At 52.8% G+C, this 18,339-nt stretch overlaps 1 protein-coding gene across 4 annotated transcripts in view; it reads left to right on the top strand.

Moving 5' to 3' along the window:
* Nucleotides 1–717: 717 nt before the first annotated feature.
* Nucleotides 718–18,339, top strand: part of wbp4 (WW domain binding protein 4) — an 84,269-nt gene continuing 66,647 nt past the window's right edge. For all 4 annotated transcript variants that reach the window (XM_068040219.1, XM_068040220.1, XM_068040218.1 and 1 more), the window contains exon 1: nucleotides 718–828. In XM_068040219.1, coding sequence (XP_067896320.1) covers nucleotides 827–828 — 2 coding nt within the window. In that variant the 5' untranslated portion in view covers nucleotides 718–826. The remainder of the gene's footprint in view (nucleotides 829–18,339) is intronic.

The raw sequence follows: 18,339 nt of genomic DNA, 5'->3' as shown, positions 1-18,339 counted from the left end.
TGTAAAGGGGTGGAGCCAGGCTTGAGGCAGGGCAAGGACCTTCTGATGAAATAAAAGCAAAATACTGCAGATGCTGGAAATCTGAAATAAAAACAAAAAATTGCTGGAAATAAGTCTGGCAGCATCTGTGGTGAGTGAAACAAAGTTAACGTTTCAGGTCAGCGACCCTTCATCAGAACGTCCTGATGAAGGATCACTGACCTGAAACGTAAACTCCGCTTCTCTCTCTACAGATGCTGCCAGACCTGCTGAGTATTTCCAGCACTGCTTAATTCAGATTCCAGCATCTGCACTATTTTGCATTTAATATATTGAGGAAAGGGCTGGGACGTTCTGACGTGGGGTTGTAGCCCGCTTGGGGCGGAAGGGGCGTGGCCAACCTGGCGCGGAGGGGGCGTGGCCAACCTGGCGCGGAGGGGGCGTGGCTAACCTGGCGCGGAGGGGGCGTGACCAACCTGGCACGGAGGGGGCGTGACCAACCTGGCTCGGAGGGGGTGCGGCCAACCTGGCGCGGAGGGGGCGTGGCCAACCTGGCTCGGAGGGGGCGTGGCCAACCTGGCCCGGAGGGGGTGCGGCCAACCTGGCCCGGAGGGGGTGCGGCCAACCTGGCGCGGAGGGGGCGTGGCCAACCTGGCTCGGAGGGGGTGTGGCCAACCTGGCTCGGAGGGGGTGTGGCCAACCTGGCGCGAAGGGGGCGTGGCCAAACCGGCGCGGAAGGGGCGTGGCTTGTGGCGTTGAAGGGGCGGAGCTGGTATTCGGGCTTAGGCTCGCTGAGGTATCGAATTCTGTTTTTGGAAAGAAGGCTTTATTGTCGGAGGTGCTGGAGATGTAAGTAAACTGAGCACAGTTGCGGCTCTCTTGATGTAATGTTACCAGACCTAGGCTGTGTAGGCCGCAGCTTCGGTCTCTCTGTACGGTTGGCCCTGGCCTCCTCTCGCTTCATGAGTCTGCGTCACGTTTGAACCGCGAATATAGCCGGAAAGTTCCAGAAGGTGTTGGAGAGGGAAGTGGGAGGAGCGCCTTCCCCATCCCCGTGGGATTGCCTGCCCCCCCCCCCGGATCACTCCATTTTCTCCCCGCCCCCCGGCTCACCCCATTCTCTCTTTCCCCCCCTCCCCCATGGCTCACCCCATTCTCTCTTTCCCCCCCTCCCCCATGGCTCACCCCATTCTCTCTTTCCCCCCCTCCCCCATGGCTCACCCCATTCTCTCTTTCCCCCCCCCCCATGGCTCACCCCATTCTCTCTTTCCCCCCCCCCCCCATGGCTCACCCCATTCTCTCTTTCCCCCCCCCCATGGCTCACCCCATTCTCTCTTCCCCCCCCCCCCCATGGCTCACCCCATTCTCTCTCCCCCCCCCCCCATGGCTCACCCCATTCTCTCTTCCCCCCCCCCCCCCCATGGCTCACCCCATTCTCTCTTCCCCCCCCCCCCCCATGGCTCACCCCATTCTCTCTTCCCCCCCCCCCCCCCATGGCTCACCCCATTCTCTCTTCCCCCCCCCCCCCCCATGGCTCACCCCATTCTCTCTTCCCCCCCCCCCCCCATGGCTCACCCCATTCTCTCTTCCCCCCCCCCCCCCATGGCTCACCCCATTCTCTCTTCCCCCCCCCCCCCATGGCTCACCCCATTCTCTCTTCCCCCCCCCCCCATGGCTCACCCCATTCTCTCTTCCCCCCCCCCCCCCATGGCTCACCCCATTCTCTCTTTCCCCCCCCCCCCCATGGCTCACCCCATTCTCTCTTCCCCCCCCCCCCCCCCATGGCTCACCCCATTCTCTCTTCCCCCCCCCCCACCCCCATGGCTCACCCCATTCTCTCTTTCCCCCCCCCCCCCATGGCTCACCCCATTCTCTCTTCCCCCCCCCCCCCATGGCTCACCCCATTCTCTCTTCCCCCCCCCCCCCATGGCTCACCCCATTCTCTCTTCCCCCCCCCCCCCCATGGCTCACCCCATTCTCTCTTCCCCCCCCCCCCCCATGGCTCACCCCATTCTCTCTTCCCCCCCCCCCCCCATGGCTCACCCCATTCTCTCTTCCCCCCCCCCCCCCATGGCTCACCCCATTCTCTCTTTCCCCCCCCCCCCATGGCTCACCCCATTCTCTCTTCCCCCCCCCCCCCATGGCTCACCCCATTCTCTCTTTCCCCCCCCCCCCCCATGGCTCACCCCATTCTCTCTTCCCCCCCCCCCCCATGGCTCACCCCATTCTCTCTTCCCCCCCCCCCCATGGCTCACCCCATTCTCTCTTCCCCCCCCCCCCATGGCTCACCCCATTCTCTCTTTCCCCCCCCCCCCCCCATGGCTCACCCCATTCTCTCTTTCCCCCCCCCCCCATGGCTCACCCCATTCTCTCTTTCCCCCCCCCCCCCATGGCTCACCCCATTCTCTCTTTCCCCCCCCCCCATGGCTCACCCCATTCTCGCTTCCCCCCCCCCCCCCCCCCATGGCTCACCCCATTCTCGCTCCCCCCCCCCCCCCATGGCTCACCCCATTCTCGCTTTCCCCCCCCCCATGGCTCACCCCATTCTCGCTTTCCCCCCCCCCCCATGGCTCACCCCATTCTCGCTTCCCCCCCCCCCATGGCTCACCCCATTCTCGCTTTCCCCCCCCCCCCCATTCTCGCTTCCCCCCCCCCCCCCATTCTCGCTTCCCCCCCCCCCCCCCATGGCTCACCCCATTCTCGCTTTCCCCCCCCCCCCCATGGCTCACCCCATTCTCGCTTTCCCCCCCCCCCATGGCTCACCCCATTCTCGCTTTCCCCCCCCCCCCCCCATGGCTCACCCCATTGTCGCTTTCTCCCCCCCCCCCCCCCCCATGGCTCACCCCATTCTTGCTTTCCCCCCCCCCCCACATGGCTCACCCCATTCTCGCTTCCCCCCCCATTCTCGCTCTCCCCCCCCCCCATGGCTCACCCCATTCTCGCTTCCCCCCCCCCCCATGGCTCACCCCATTCTCGCTTCCCCCCCCCCATGGCTCACCCCATTCTCGCTTTCCCCCCCCCCCCATGGCTCACCCCATTGTCGCTTTCTCCCCCCCCCCCCCCCCCATGGCTCACCCCATTCTTGCTTTCCCCCCCCCCCCACATGGCTCACCCCATTCTCGCTTCCCCCCCCATTCTCGCTTCTCCCCCCCCCCCCCCATGGCTCACCCCATTCTCTCTTTCTCCCCCCCCCCCCCCCCCCCCCCCCCCCAATGGCTCACCCCATTTTCTCTTTCTCCCCCCATTCTCTCTTTCTCCCCCCCCCCCCAATGGCTCACCCCATTCTCTCTTTCTCCCACCCCCCCCAATGGCTCACCCCATTCTCTCTTTCTCCCCCCCCCCCCAATGGCTCACCCCATTCTCTCTTTCCCCCCCCCCCCCAATGGCTCACCCCATTCTCTCTTTCCCCCCCCCCCCCATGGCTCACCCCATTCTCTCTTTTCCCCCCCCCCCATGGCTCACCCCATTCTCTCTTTTCCCCCCCCCCACCCATGGCTCACCCCATTCTCTCTTTCCCCCCCCCACCCATGGCTCACCCCATTCTCTCTTTCCCCCCCCCCCCCATGGCTCACCCCATTCTCTCTTTCCCCCCCCCCCCCATGGCTCACCCCATTCTCTCTTCCCCCCCCCCCCCCCCCCCTGGCTCACCCCATTCTCTCTTCCCCCCCCCCCCCCCCATGGCTCACCCCATTCTCTCTTCCCCCCCCCCCCCATGGCTCACCCCATTCTCTCTTCCCCCCCCCCCCCCATGGCTCACCCCATTCTCTCTTCCCCCCCCCCCCCATGGCTCACCCCATTCTCTCTTTCCCCCCCCCCCCCATGGCTCACCCCATTCTCTCTTTCCCCCCCCCCCCATGGCTCACCCCATTCTCTCTTTCCCCCCCCCCCATGGCTCACCCCATTCTCTCTTTCCCCCCCCCCCCATGGCTCACCCCATTCTCTCTTTCCCCCCCCCCCCCCCCCCATGGCTCACCCCATTCTCTCTTTCCCCCCCCCCCCCCCCATGGCTCACCCCATTCTCTTTCTCTCCTCCCCCCCCCCCCCCATGGCTCACCCCATTCTCTCTTTCTCTCCCCCCCCCCCCATGGCTCACCCCATTCTCTTTCTCCCCCCCCCCCCCATGGCTCACACCATTCTCTTTCTCCCCCCCCCCCCCATGGCTCACCCCATTCTCTCTCTCTCCCCCCCCCCCCCCCCATGGCTCACCCCATTCTCTCTTTCTCCCCCCCCCCCCATTCTCTCTTTCTCCCCCCCCCCCCCCATGGCTCACCCCATTCTCTCTTTCTCTCTCCCCCCCCCCCCCATGGTTCACCCCATTCTCTCTTTCTCTCCCCCCCCCCCCCCATGGCTCACCCCATTCTATCTTTCCCCCCCCTCTCTTTCCCCTCCCCCCTCTCTCTTCCCCCCCCCCTCTCTCTCCTCTCCCCCCCCCCCCCATGGCTCACCCCATTCTCTCTCCACCCCCCCCCCCCATGGCTCACCCCATTCTCTCTCCACCCCCCCCCCCCCATGGCTCACCCCATTCTCTCTCCACCCCCCCCCCCATGGCTCACCCCATTCTCTCTCCACCCCCCCCCATGGCTCACCCCATTCTCTCTCCCCCCCCCCCCCCCCCCCCCATGGCTCACCCCATTCTCTTCCCCCCCCCCCCCCCCCATGGCTCACCCCATTCTCTCTTTCCCCCCCCCCCCCCCATGGCTCACCCCATTCTCTCTCTCCCCCCCCCCCCCCATGGCTCACCCCATTCTCTCTCTCCCCCCCCCCCCCCCCCCATCCCATGGCTCACCCCATTCTCTCTCTCTCCCCCCCCCCCCCCCATCCCATGGCTCACCCCATTCTCTCTCTCTCCCCCCCCCCCCCCCCATCCCATGGCTCACCCCATTCTCTCTCTCCCCCCCCCCCCCCCCCCCCATGGCTCACCCCATTCTCTCTCCCCTCCTCCCCCCCCCCCCCCCCATGGCTCACCCCATTCTCTCTGCCCTTCCCCTCCCCCCCCCCCCATGGCTCACCCCATTCTCTCTGCCCTCCCCCCCCCCCCCATGGCTCACCCCATTCTCTCTCTTCCCCCCCCCCCCCCATGGCTCACCCCATTCTCTCTCTTCCCCCCCCCCCCCCCCATGGCTCACCCCATTCTCTCTCTTCCCCCCCCCCCCCATGGCTCACCCCATTCTCTCTCTTCTCCCTCCCCCTCCCATGGCTCACCCCATTCTCTCTCTTCCCCCTCCCCCTCCCATGGCTCACCCCATTCTTCCCCTCCCATGGCTCACCCCATTCTTCCCCTCCCCCTCCCATGGCTCACCCCATTCTTCCCCTCCCCCTCCCATGGCTCACCCCATTCTTCCCCTCCCCCTCCCATGGCTCACCCCATTCTTCCCCTCCCCCTCCCATGGCTCACCCCATTCTTCCCCTCCCCCTCCCATGGCTCACCCCATTCTTCCCCTCCCCCTCCCATGGCTCACCCCATTCTTCCCCTCCCCCTCCCATGGCTCACCCCATTCTTCCCCTCCCCCTCCCATGGCTCACCCCATTCTTCCCCTCCCCCTCCCATGGCTCACCCCATTCTTCCCCTCCCCCTCCCATGGCTCACCCCATTCTTCCCCTCCCCCTCCCATGGCTCACCCCATTCTTCCCCTCCCCCTCCCATGGCTCACCCCATTCTTCCCCTCCCCCTCCCATGGCTCACCCCATTCTTCCCCTCCCCCTCCCATGGCTCACCCCATTCTTCCCCTCCCCCTCCCATGGCTCACCCCATTCTTCCCCTCCCCCTCCCATGGCTCACCCCATTCTTCCCCTCCCCCTCCCATGGCTCACCCCATTCTTCCCCTCCCCCTCCCATGGCTCACCCCATTCTTCCCCTCCCCCTCCCATGGCTCACCCCATTCTTCCCCTCCCCCTCCCATGGCTCACCCCATTCTTCCCCTCCCCCTCCCATGGCTCACCCCATTCTTCCCCTCCCCCTCCCATGGCTCACCCCATTCTTCCCCTCCCCCTCCCATGGCTCACCCCATTCTTCCCCTCCCCCTCCCATGGCTCACCCCATTCTTCCCCTCCCCCTCCCATGGCTCACCCCATTCTTCCCCTCCCCCTCCCATGGCTCACCCCATTCTTCCCCTCCCCCTCCCATGGCTCACCCCATTCTTCCCCTCCCCCTCCCATGGCTCACCCCATTCTTCCCCTCCCCCTCCCATGGCTCACCCCATTCTTCCCCTCCCCCTCCCATGGCTCACCCCATTCTTCCCCTCCCCCTCCCATGGCTCACCCCATTCTTCCCCTCCCCCTCCCATGGCTCACCCCATTCTTCCCCTCCCCCTCCCATGGCTCACCCCATTCTTCCCCTCCCCCTCCCATGGCTCACCCCATTCTTCCCCTCCCCCTCCCATGGCTCACCCCATTCTTCCCCTCCCCCTCCCATGGCTCACCCCATTCTTCCCCTCCCCCTCCCATGGCTCACCCCATTCTTCCCCTCCCCCTCCCATGGCTCACCCCATTCTTCCCCTCCCCCTCCCATGGCTCACCCCATTCTTCCCCTCCCCCTCCCATGGCTCACCCCATTCTTCCCCTCCCCCTCCCATGGCTCACCCCATTCTTCCCCTCCCCCTCCCATGGCTCACCCCATTCTTCCCCTCCCCCTCCCATGGCTCACCCCATTCTTCCCCTCCCCCTCCCATGGCTCACCCCATTCTTCCCCTCCCCCTCCCATGGCTCACCCCATTCTTCCCCTCCCCCTCCCATGGCTCACCCCATTCTTCCCCTCCCCCTCCCATGGCTCACCCCATTCTTCCCCTCCCCCTCCCATGGCTCACCCCATTCTTCCCCTCCCCCTCCCATGGCTCACCCCATTCTTCCCCTCCCCCTCCCATGGCTCACCCCATTCTTCCCCTCCCCCTCCCATGGCTCACCCCATTCTTCCCCTCCCCCTCCCATGGCTCACCCCATTCTTCCCCTCCCCCTCCCATGGCTCACCCCATTCTTCCCCTCCCCCTCCCATGGCTCACCCCATTCTTCCCCTCCCCCTCCCATGGCTCACCCCATTCTTCCCCTCCCCCTCCCATGGCTCACCCCATTCTTCCCCTCCCCCTCCCATGGCTCACCCCATTCTTCCCCTCCCCCTCCCATGGCTCACCCCATTCTTCCCCTCCCCCTCCCATGGCTCACCCCATTCTTCCCCTCCCCCTCCCATGGCTCACCCCATTCTTCCCCTCCCCCTCCCATGGCTCACCCCATTCTTCCCCTCCCCCTCCCATGGCTCACCCCATTCTTCCCCTCCCCCTCCCATGGCTCACCCCATTCTTCCCCTCCCCCTCCCATGGCTCACCCCATTCTTCCCCTCCCCCTCCCATGGCTCACCCCATTCTTCCCCTCCCCCTCCCATGGCTCACCCCATTCTTCCCCTCCCCCTCCCATGGCTCACCCCATTCTTCCCCTCCCCCTCCCATGGCTCACCCCATTCTTCCCCTCCCCCTCCCATGGCTCACCCCATTCTTCCCCTCCCCCTCCCATGGCTCACCCCATTCTTCCCCTCCCCCTCCCATGGCTCACCCCATTTTTCCCCTCCCCCTCCCATGGCTCACCCCATTCTTCCCCTCCCCCTCCCATGGCTCACCCCATTCTTCCCCTCCCCCTCCCATGGCTCACCCCATTCTTCCCCTCCCCCTCCCATGGCTCACCCCATTCTTCTCTCTTCCCCTCCCCCTCCCATGGCTCACCCCATTCTTCTCTCTTCCCCCCCCCCCCCCTTCTCCTCTCTCCCCCCCCCCCCCCCCCCATGGCTCACCCCATTCTCCCCCACCCCCTGCTTAGATGCAGGCTTAGGCAGCTGAAGGCAGGGCTGTCAGTGGTGGAGGGTAGGACATCCAGAATGTGTAAGAAGGTCGAATTGGAGGAGTGCAGAGATCTGGGGACTGGAGGATGTTACAGAGAAATGGAGGGGTGAGACCATAGAGAGTTGGAAACAATGCTGCACTCAAGTTTATGTAAGTTAGGAGGCTGACCAGGAGAGCTTTGGAATAGTAAAATAAAAGCAAAATACTGCAGATTCTGGAAATCTGAAATTAAAAAAAAAAAATGCTGAAATACTCAGCAGGTCTGGCAGCATCTATGGCGAGAGAAGCAAAGTTAACGTTGCAGGTCACAGCTTTGGAATAGTGTTCCTCGAAAACCTGTATTTTTGAAAAACTGGGTTCTGGGTACTGCCTGTGTGGAGTTTGCAAGTTCTCCCTGTGACCGTGTGGGTTTCTGCTGGGTGCTCCAGTTTCCTCCCACATGCCAAAGACTTGCAGGTTGATAGGTAAATTGGCCATTGTTAATTGCCCCTAGTGTAGGTAGGTGGTTGGAGAATTGAGGGAAGGTGGGGATGTGGTAGGGGACATGGGATTAATGTAGGATTAGTATAAATAGGTGGTTGATCGGCATAGAACCGGTGGGCTGAAGGGCCTGTTTCAGTGCTGTATCTCTCTATGACAAGCACCAAGCTACTTAAGTGCTATTTAATTTACAACACAAACTGGAAATCTGTAATAAAAGCAGAAAATGCTTGAAATGCTCAGGCCTGGCGAAAGGTCACGTACCTGAAACATTAACTGTTTCATTCTCCACAGATGCTGTCAGGCTTGAGTATTTCTAGCATTTTTTATATTTGATTTACCTCGCCTTGTACCCAACACTCTCCTACTTTGGCTTTCAGTTTTTCATAAGTGTTGAAGATTTTCAATGGTCTGACCCGCATTTCCGATGCCATTGTTGGTTTACATTTATGAAACGCTCCCTCTCTAAATGAAGTAGTAAGTTTAACAGGGAACTTGGCTCAGTTTCAGATATTTTACTGCTGAAGGGAACACCCTGACTGGACTTCCTAGATAAGTACTGTTGTCCTTTTTCTGTAAATATCAGAAATTGCATTTGTTGTGGCATATGGGCAGAGTTTCATTAACAGTTACTGTAGAACAAAGCCAAAAGCAAATTTCTCTAATTTGTTTTTAGAATTCGAATTAAGGTTTGGTCAGTGGAAACTACCCTTAAAGATTCTACTAATTCTGCACACTTCTGAATGTTTCAGGTTGTTAGGGAATGAAAATACAGTATTGGGAAGACTGAAGCCATTGTCTTTGGCCCTTGCCACATATTCTGTTCTTGAGCCACTGACTCCATCCCTCTGATGAAAGGTCACTGACCTGAAACGTTAACTTTGCTTCTCTCTCCACAGATGCTGCCAGACCTGCTGAGTATTTCCAGCATTTCTTGTTTTTACTTCATCCCTCTACCTGACTACTGTCTGAAGCTGAACCACAACATTTACAACCTCAGTCTTCTGTTTGACTATGAGCTGAGCTTCTGACTCCATATAGTCCCCATCATCAAGACTACCTACCTCCACCTCTGAAAAATCACCTGTTTCTGTCCATGCCACCTGCTGCTGAAACCCTCGTCCATGCCTTTGTTATCTCCAGACTTGACTCTTGCAATGTTCTCCCTTCTTCCACCCTCCATAAACTTGAGCTGACCGAAGGATATGGGCAGCAGAACTAATTTGCACTAAGTCCTGTTTGCCTGCATTGGCTCCCAGTCCAGCCACATATTGAATTTAAAATTCTCATCTTTGTGTTCAAATTCCTCCATGGCCTCATCTCTATCTCTGCAACCTCCTACAGACCTACAAACCTCATAGCTCCTTGTTCCTTCATATCTGTGTCTTTGTGCATCCCTGATTTCTATTGCTTGACTGTTAGCAGCTGTACCTTCGCTGCCTGGGCCCTAAACTGTGGAATTCCCTCTCAAAACCTCTCCACCTTGCTTCCACCCCCCCCTTAAAACCTACCTCTTTGTCCAATCTTTTGGTCATCAGTACTAATGTTTCATTATGTGGCTCAGTGTTGAAATTTGTATTGATAACACTCCTGCGAAGTGCCTTGGGATGTTTTACTGAATTAAAGGCACTATATAAGTGCAAGTTGTAGTTGAATGGAATTTGTATATCTGGAGCTTTCAGTTTTTAAAAAGAGCAGATAGCATGTTTAAAATTTTCAAAGTGTTTATTGATGACGCTCGCTCGACGCCCCCAGTCCACTTGCTCAGTGCGAACTGGCATGTTGCAAGCAGCCCTCTCGGAACTTCCATCACTTTGAAAGTAGATGTGTATCTTGCAGCTGACGAGGAAACTTTGAGATTTGGATGGCAGCTGCTAGCAGGAATTACCTGGAGGGCAAGCATGAGTACATGTGCTCATAGCTTCAGGATTTCATGCTGAACCATGAACCAAGTTTATTTTTTCTCTTTTTCTGATCCCCAAGTCTCTTCTCGAAGCTCCCTCTTTCCACTTAATACACTTTCTGAATTCCAAGCAACAGGAGTGTAATTAGTGCACTGTTCTTCTCTTATGTGCACATATTCTTTCATGTTAAAAAAACAATCCATATAAACTTTACCGCATTAAATTTTAAATTTGCCCTCTTTTTCAAAATTATTTGAAGAGACTGCTAGAAGTTAAAGAAAAATGTTCAGTCATGACAGCTGATTGCTGCTGGTGTACCCCAGGAAATAGCACCTGGTATACTGTGTGTGGTTTTGGTCTCCATATCTAAAGAAGGATATATTTGCCTTGGAGGCAGTGCAGCAAAGGTTCACGAGATTGGTTCCTGGGATGCGAGGTTGTCCTATGATGAGAGACTAAGTAAATTGGGCCTATACTCTCCGGAGTTTAAAAGAATGAAAGGTGATCTGATTGAAACATATAAGATTCTGAAGGGGCTTGACAGGGTAGACATTAGGAGGTTGTTTCCCTTGGCTGGGTAATGTAGAATACAGGCACAGTCTAAGGATAAGAGGTCGATCATTTAGGACTGAGATGATGAGAAACTTCTTCACTCAAAGGGTTGTGAATCTTTGGAATTCTCTACCCCAGTGGGTTGTGGATACTCCATCGTTGAATGTATTTAAGGCTGAGATAAACAGATCTTTGGGGTCTAAGGGAATCAAGGGATATGGAGGGAATGGGCGGGAAAGTGGATTTGAGGCAGATCAGCTATGATGGTATTCAATAACGGAGCCATGTAGCCCCTTATATTTCTTAGATATTTATAAGTATACTGCATGTGTTCAGACTACACAGTTCAAATTCACCTCAAGGTTACTGTTCTGTGCAGATATATTGAGTCCAAGTTTAACCCTGGGCTCATGGGAGAGGCTGAGGCCTTCAAGTTAAACTTTTGAGAAAAGCATTAAAAGAAACAAAAGACAATTCTGTGGGTTATGTTCTCATGGAATATGTAATATTTCAGTTAGACATATTTTAAAAAGCCGAAATTTCAGTTAGACAAAATGATGAATCAAAAACTTTTAGATGACAAATTGGCTCCACGATCTCTCCCATTATGCAATCAAAATGCAGTTTTGAACAAGTGTGCTCATTAGAGATATTGCAGAATCACAAGGGTTGTGCGATGAGGAAGATGTAACAAAGGGTTAATTGCTCTAATGGGGAAACCCTAATACAGTGCAACCTACAGGCATCACAGGCAGTTATAAATTTTGCCAGTGTGGTTGCAGTTCACATTGAAAAGACCCTATAAAATATTTGTGGATTATGGAACATACAACTTTTAACTAATTATATCACTGCCCATTAAAGTGGTACTTATAAAGGGATCCTGAAGCTTTTTTGGGGTCATTTGGATAAATGTACTCCCATGCTTGTCCTTTATTGGATTGTTGATGGTTAACGTTTAACTACGTTAAAGATGTTTTATGAATGCAAGATGTTGGGGAGGAGAGAGAGAGGGCACCGAATGTGGTTCAGGTCTGGTGTGTTATAAAACAGTTGTTGAGTACTGAGTTATAGAGCTGCGCAGCTTGAAGCTATTGGTGTTGCCTAGTGAATCATGAGAGGACAGCATAGTTTTTTTAAGCCCTGTTTTCACTCCACCCTTGGTTTTTCTCAGATACCTAATTGAAAAGCATATTCAGCAGGCATCAACTTCTGTAGGGAATTTGGTTAAAAGCACAGAATCTGCTTTAAAAAAAAATGGATTTGCTCCATCAGTTTAAAGTGTCAACGTGTTAATGTGCCATGCATTGGCTGCTCATCTTGGGTTAATTCTCTAATTGCAGTGACTGTTGACTTTTGAGTGCTGGGCACATATTGTTCTTGCGTGTTTGTGATGTGTAATAGTGGCTGAGTTGTGATTTCTCCATACGCCAGTCGAGCCATTCCGGGATTCTATTTTGTTTGAACTGTTCCTTTCTGTTCAGAGATCAGACTGAGAGCTCATACTAGATGACCCTGCTCCCTAGCGGTATGTTTGCTCTTGTTTCATGTTAAAGGTGTGTATCCCTTTGTGGTTCTCAGTTATGTTTTGACTCTCTTGTCTGGCATTCTTTTGGGAGTTTGGCAGTCAATTAAAGATATGAAGGATGGGTTCCATCAATTTTTTTCATCAGCTATGGAGTTGGAATGCCAGTTTGTGTAGCTTTGTTCAGGGTCGGGTCGTTAGGTCAGTTGGCTAGACGGCTAGTGTGAAATGCAGAAAGACTCCCAACCGAGCAGGTTCAATCCCTGTACCGGCTATGGTAGTTCATGGAGGCCTGCCTCCTCACCTTGCCCCACGCTTGAGGAATGGTGACCCTCAAGCTATGAATCAAGTCTGTCTGTGGTTCTTTGGCACTATGGCTAGAGCAGCCATTCAGGGTCCTAGTCATTTTGTGTCATTTTATACATGCCTTGGTTGATCTACAGCATTGGTTAAAGTGGAGAAACATTATCCTTTGTAATTGTTGCCCTTTTCCCGACTCTTTGGAAGTACCCAGGGTTGGAGTAGTGAGGCTGGGACCTTTGAAGAGTGTTGCTGCTTGGGACTCTAGAGGGTGGGTTTCTGGTATTTGGTGGGGTAGCAGCGGGGGAGGCTTGTTCTGGCACATCAGAAGGAAATGCTGTCTGGATCTGGGCGTGTTGAGCATTTACCTGGTTGGGAGTGGGGGAATAACTTGGACTGAGGGAAGCAAAAAAGGATGGGCCCATCAGCTAGCAGCTGAGGACAGGATATTTATTAGCCTGCAGAGGGAGTAGTCTAGGCCCAGAGTATGATTGATTGTGGTGATGTGAGTTCCATGCCTGTAGCTTTCTCTCTGAAGTTGCTCCCTCCTGAACACATTGGATTCATAAGCTATTCCGTCCATTCTTTATAGCTGGGCCTGTTATTATGAATGTGGAACTTTGTAACATGATTATCTTTTTAAAAACTGATTTTTCAAAAGTGTAAGTTGGAGTTCAAGAAGTCAGATGACTTCACATCCACTCTGCTTAAGGACCAAGACAGAAATCTTGGTTACCAAGAGAACACAGATCAAAGACTTTTTTTTGAAAAACAGTTGGCAACTGTAACACTGAAGAATGATGGGTTTCACCCTCCCAGACTTTTGGATTGTAAACAAGGAGTCAGAGATTCTGAGGATGTCAATGTATCAGACAGCTGTTGACACCTGGAAACAGAGGAAGGCCCAGGTGGCTCTGAAACCAGACTTCTGGACTTTGCATATTGGTAAAGGGCAATAAGCTATTGATGTTTGGTTCCAGATAAATTTAACAGACTTTCTGAATGTAGACAGGCTGTACAGAAGGCCAGCGGGGGCAGCCTTAGAGACGTCCAGGTCGAAAGTGCTCGGCGAAATCAGCAAAGAGGACATTGTTATGGCCAGCTGAGGAGGGGGTCTCAGGCTCCCCGCTTGCCCTTCCTTTTATTTGACCGCAACAGTGATTGTGCTTGCCACCTCTGAGTGTTATCCCTTTTTACCTTTACTGTGATTGTGAAAGAACCAATTGGACCAGTTTTCTTGAGTTTAAACAAGAAAGGGGTAAGTTTTTTACACAACACACTAACCCTGATATAAAAATACTAAAAAGAAATGCTACACATTCACACGAGAATCTCACATACAAGTAGATTATAGAGGGAAAATAGATTTGGTGATTGGATTAAAGTCCAGAATAAATGGATCCAGAATAAATGGAACTTAAATACACAGTCTATGAAGTGGACGATCTGGCAGTCCTTGGCTGAAGCTGTGTTTTTGGAAGTCCTCGCTGGTCAAAGTGCGCTGTGGTTAGCCTGCTTTGTTCAGGGTTTTCTTGAAGGCAGAATTGTAGTTGGCTGTCTTCCGCCTGGCCACTGGCTATAGCAGTTTGTAGGCTTGGAGGGTCCACAGTCGCAGACGGTTTTCAAACTTGATGTTCTCTGGGAAGAGAGAAAGGGAAGCACACAGTTTTTTGCTGCTGCACACTGAGTTATTGTTTTTTCATAGATGGGCAGTCACATGGTTCTATGAATCCTCTTTTTAATGAGATACAAAGTTCAGAATTGGCTGCACAATTTACACTCTGAGGGGTTGATCTTTCAAAATCAATGCATCAGGATGGCCTTGACTGCTTGGCTAATGAAGCAATCCTAGGTAATTCAGCTACTTAGAACAAGCCATTGTTCTGGGTCCAGGGCTTCTGCAGTTCAATCTCCTGGTATTTCAGATGCAAATTGCAGTGACCAGCTTGGCTGCTAGTTTTTAAAAAAGTTACTGCAGGATTTTTTGCACTAAAAGTCTAATGTACGTTTCCAACCAATTAAATTAATATTTCTCATTTGGCATATGGGGTTTTCTTGACAACATTGATTTAGAAAAAATCTGGGAGATACAACCCATTGCAACTGGGAGGAGTTTGGGGTTTTAGCAAAATCTTTGCAGTTAAAAGATGTGGGGTTTTCAAGTATTTTAATAAGCAAAGAAAATACCTTTTTGCAAAAAAGCTTTGTTTTTTATTCATTCATGGAATGTGGGCTCGCTGGCTAAGACAGCATTTATTGCCCGTCCCTAATTGCCCTTGAGAAGGTGGTGGTGAGCTGCTGCTGCCTTGAATAGCTGCAGTCCTTGTGGTGTAGGTACACCCACAGTGCTGTTAGGAAGGGAGTTCTAGGATTTTGACCCAGCGACAGTGAAGGAATGGTGATATAGTTCCAAGTCAGGATAGTGTGTGGCTTGGAGGGGAACTTGCAGGTGGTGGTATTCCCATGCATCTGCTGCCCTTGTCCTTCTAGGTGGTAGAGGTTGCAGGTTTGGAAGGTGCTGTCGAAGGAGTCTTGGTGAGTTGCTGCAGTGCATCTTGTAGATGGTGCATCAGTGGCAAAAGGAGTGAATGTTGAAGGTGGTGGATGGGGTGCCAGTCAAGTGGACTGCTTTGTCCTGGATGGTGTTGAGATTCTTGAGTGTTGTTGGAGCTGCATTCATCCGGGCAAGTGGAGAGTATTCCATCACACTACTGACTTGTGCTTTGTACATGGTGGACAGTCATTGGGGAGTCAGGAGGTAAGTTACTCACTGCAGAATTCCCAGCTTCTGACCTGCTTTTGTTGCCACAGTATTTGTGGTTGGCACTTTACTAACCAAGAAAGCTCTTATCTGGAATTTCCTGTCTTCTGAGGCTGGTATCCCAATGCCATGCTTTCCCGAGTGCAGCCAACTTTTCTCAGCGTGACTGTACTGTAGTTCGTGATGTTGTCAGTAGTCATCTCAGTGGCGTTATTGGCAGTCCATCTCATTGCATTGTTGTGCTTATGCAATACGCTGTATCATAATTTATCCCCATCCACCCATTATGGCATCCACTAAGGCATTGACAGGAAAAGCGGGAAAGTGCACAAAGGTTGTGTTGTTGATATACCAGAAAATAGATATTTGCAGGCGTCTTGAAAAAGGCGAAAATCATAATATGTTGATGAATGAATATAATGTTGGTTTGTCAACCATGTATGACATCGAGTCAAAAAGACCAGTTGTTGAAAGTTTTTGCTGGTTCTGAGACTGATAAAGCTGTTGAACAACGCTGTACTCTACATTAACCTAAATTAGAGCAACTAGACAGTGTATTGTGTATGAATTAGCGGCCTCTTTTAGGTCGGGAAAAAGAACCCAACCCGAACCTGACTGAAGCACAGCAGGCCCGAACCCGACCCGACCCTGCCACTACTCAGCCTGACCTGGCCATCTCTTTACTTATCTTCCTGACACCGAACCTGCAAGAAGCTGCAGCGCATGCGCAAGGCGTCATAGTGATGTCATTCGCTCCCTGCGCAGACTCAGTTTTGTCCCGGGCTCCCAGTTTGGGTAAGTTTTTATTTTTAATACTTAACGGCAGAGCACTTAGTATGTGTCCGACCTGGACTTGGCCCGACCCGAGCCCGAAAGCTGGCCCCAGAAGATGGGCTCGACCCGAACCTGGTATGTCGTTGGGTCCCGTCGGGTTCAGGTCGGGTAGCAGGCCTCTAGTATGAAATTTATGTAGAAGGTTTGGGTTGAAGCTGATAAGGAGGTTGCAGTGATGCATGTTAGAATGTGGAAATAATAGTGTCCTGAATCCTGAGAAATCTAATGACACCGAGGAAGACTGTGCAGGAGAAGATTTTAGTGAGGAACAGAAAATAATTTGGGTTAATGCTGCTTCAGTATTTGATACATTAATTAAATTTGCTGAAAGGCAAACTGCTTGTGCACGAGGTTATGCAGCTACATATTTTGCACTCTACTTTCATGCAAAAAAGACATGAGGCAAGTAGCCAAACTGATCTCGGAAATCTGTTCAAGAAAGCTTCCAGAGCTTGCCATAGACTCAATAGAGTCTGTCCCATCACCACCTACATCTAGTGCTTTAGTGTAATTTGTACATTGTTTACTTTTCAAGAATTCTATGCATCTTTACTGCCTGAAGATTTCTGTATTATGTATTTTCTTGTTATTTGCATGTTATCATGTTAAAATTAAAACTATTGCATTGCCTTGGTGGTATGACTCTTGATTATCCAGAATTTTGATTACTTGGCAACTCTCTGGTCTGGCGCATGCCGGATAACACAAGCTTTTACAGTAATTGGGGTATCAGCTACTTAAAAGGTACTGTTTAGTGATTTCTCTTAGTTTCGATGTTCTAAGTCTTAAAACATAATCTTGTAATTCTTTAAATTGGTCTGGGGGTTCATATCTTGTATTTTTAACGTTATGGTCTCACTGAAGTAATAACACTGGGCATGCATTAAAGAGGTTGGACTCTCTACTGGTACCTGGAAATTATAGACCAGGTCAAGGCACATTTCCCAGGGTCTGAGATAGACTCTCTTCAATATGGGACATGGGCCCATGTGTGGCTACATTTGAGTGTTTCAGCTTGAACAAATTGTTAGTTTGTGCATGAGAAGTTTATTTCCGAGCACTTAGAAAATGGAATGGACAAGTTTTAGCTGTTTTCAGATTTAGTTTGATACAATTGGATATCCTGTGACATTCTTGGGCAAACCTTGGATCTAATAGCAGGGAGTGGAGTACCCAGAACATCACTTTATCTTATTAAAGGGATTCTGCAGCTTCTGATCATGAAATTTCACTCTTTATCCTTTATGCGCACTCTCTTCATACCCTTATCTTGTAACCTTGTATGTTGTCAAGATACTAGGGAAGTTGTGGCATGGAAAGTGTGAGCTACATGCTAGACAAACACAATTGAGAAGCAGTAAAAGGCATTTGACAAAATTCCGTACAAAATACTATTTTACGTCAAAGCTGTGGGGATTCAGGGTACGTATCGGTAAGAAATTGGCTCAGTTTGCAGCTGTGTGCCTAATAGGACTTTATTTTTTTAATTTTATTTAGAGATACAGCACTGAAACAGGCCCTTCGGCCCACCGAGTCTGTGCCGATCAACAACCGCCCATTTATACTAACCTTGCAGTAATCCCATATTCCCTACCACCTACCTACACTAGGGGCAATTTACAATGGCCAATTTACCTATCAACCTGCACGTCTTTGGCTGTGGGAGGAAACCAGAGCACCCGGCGAAAACTCACGGGGTCACGGGGAGAACTTGCAAACTCCACACAGGCAGTACCCAGAATCGAACCCGGGTCCCTGGAGCTGTGAGGCTGCAGTGCTAACCACTGCGCCGCCCTCTGTGCCTTGAATCAGTTGTATTCACTTTGGCTCCTGCCATCACCTGCGTGTCTCAAGTATAATTCTTTCCGCCTGTCTGCCATCTCACCGGTTAAGTCCAGTGGTGCGTGACCTTGATGTACTGCTTGACCTTGAGCTCAGCTTTGATTTGTTCCGCGTTCTCCCTGCTGGCCTAATTGCTTCTGTACCTACAAAACCACCACTTCCTCAGAGTACAGAGAGCCATAACCCCATCACCTGTGCCCGTCTGAAGCACCACTGCTGCTCAGAATCACAGCCAATTGATTAAAATCCACAGTCTTGACTTTATATTCCTCCTGGGCTTGCCCTATCCTTATGATCTCCAGTTTTACAATCCCTTCCGCTCTGACATCTGATTCTTCT

The sequence above is a fragment of the Heterodontus francisci genome, chromosome 10 (genome assembly GCF_036365525.1).
Source record: "Heterodontus francisci isolate sHetFra1 chromosome 10, sHetFra1.hap1, whole genome shotgun sequence".
Classification (NCBI taxonomy): domain Eukaryota; kingdom Metazoa; phylum Chordata; class Chondrichthyes; order Heterodontiformes; family Heterodontidae; genus Heterodontus; species Heterodontus francisci.
This window is presented reverse-complemented; position numbering and strand designations above follow the sequence as displayed.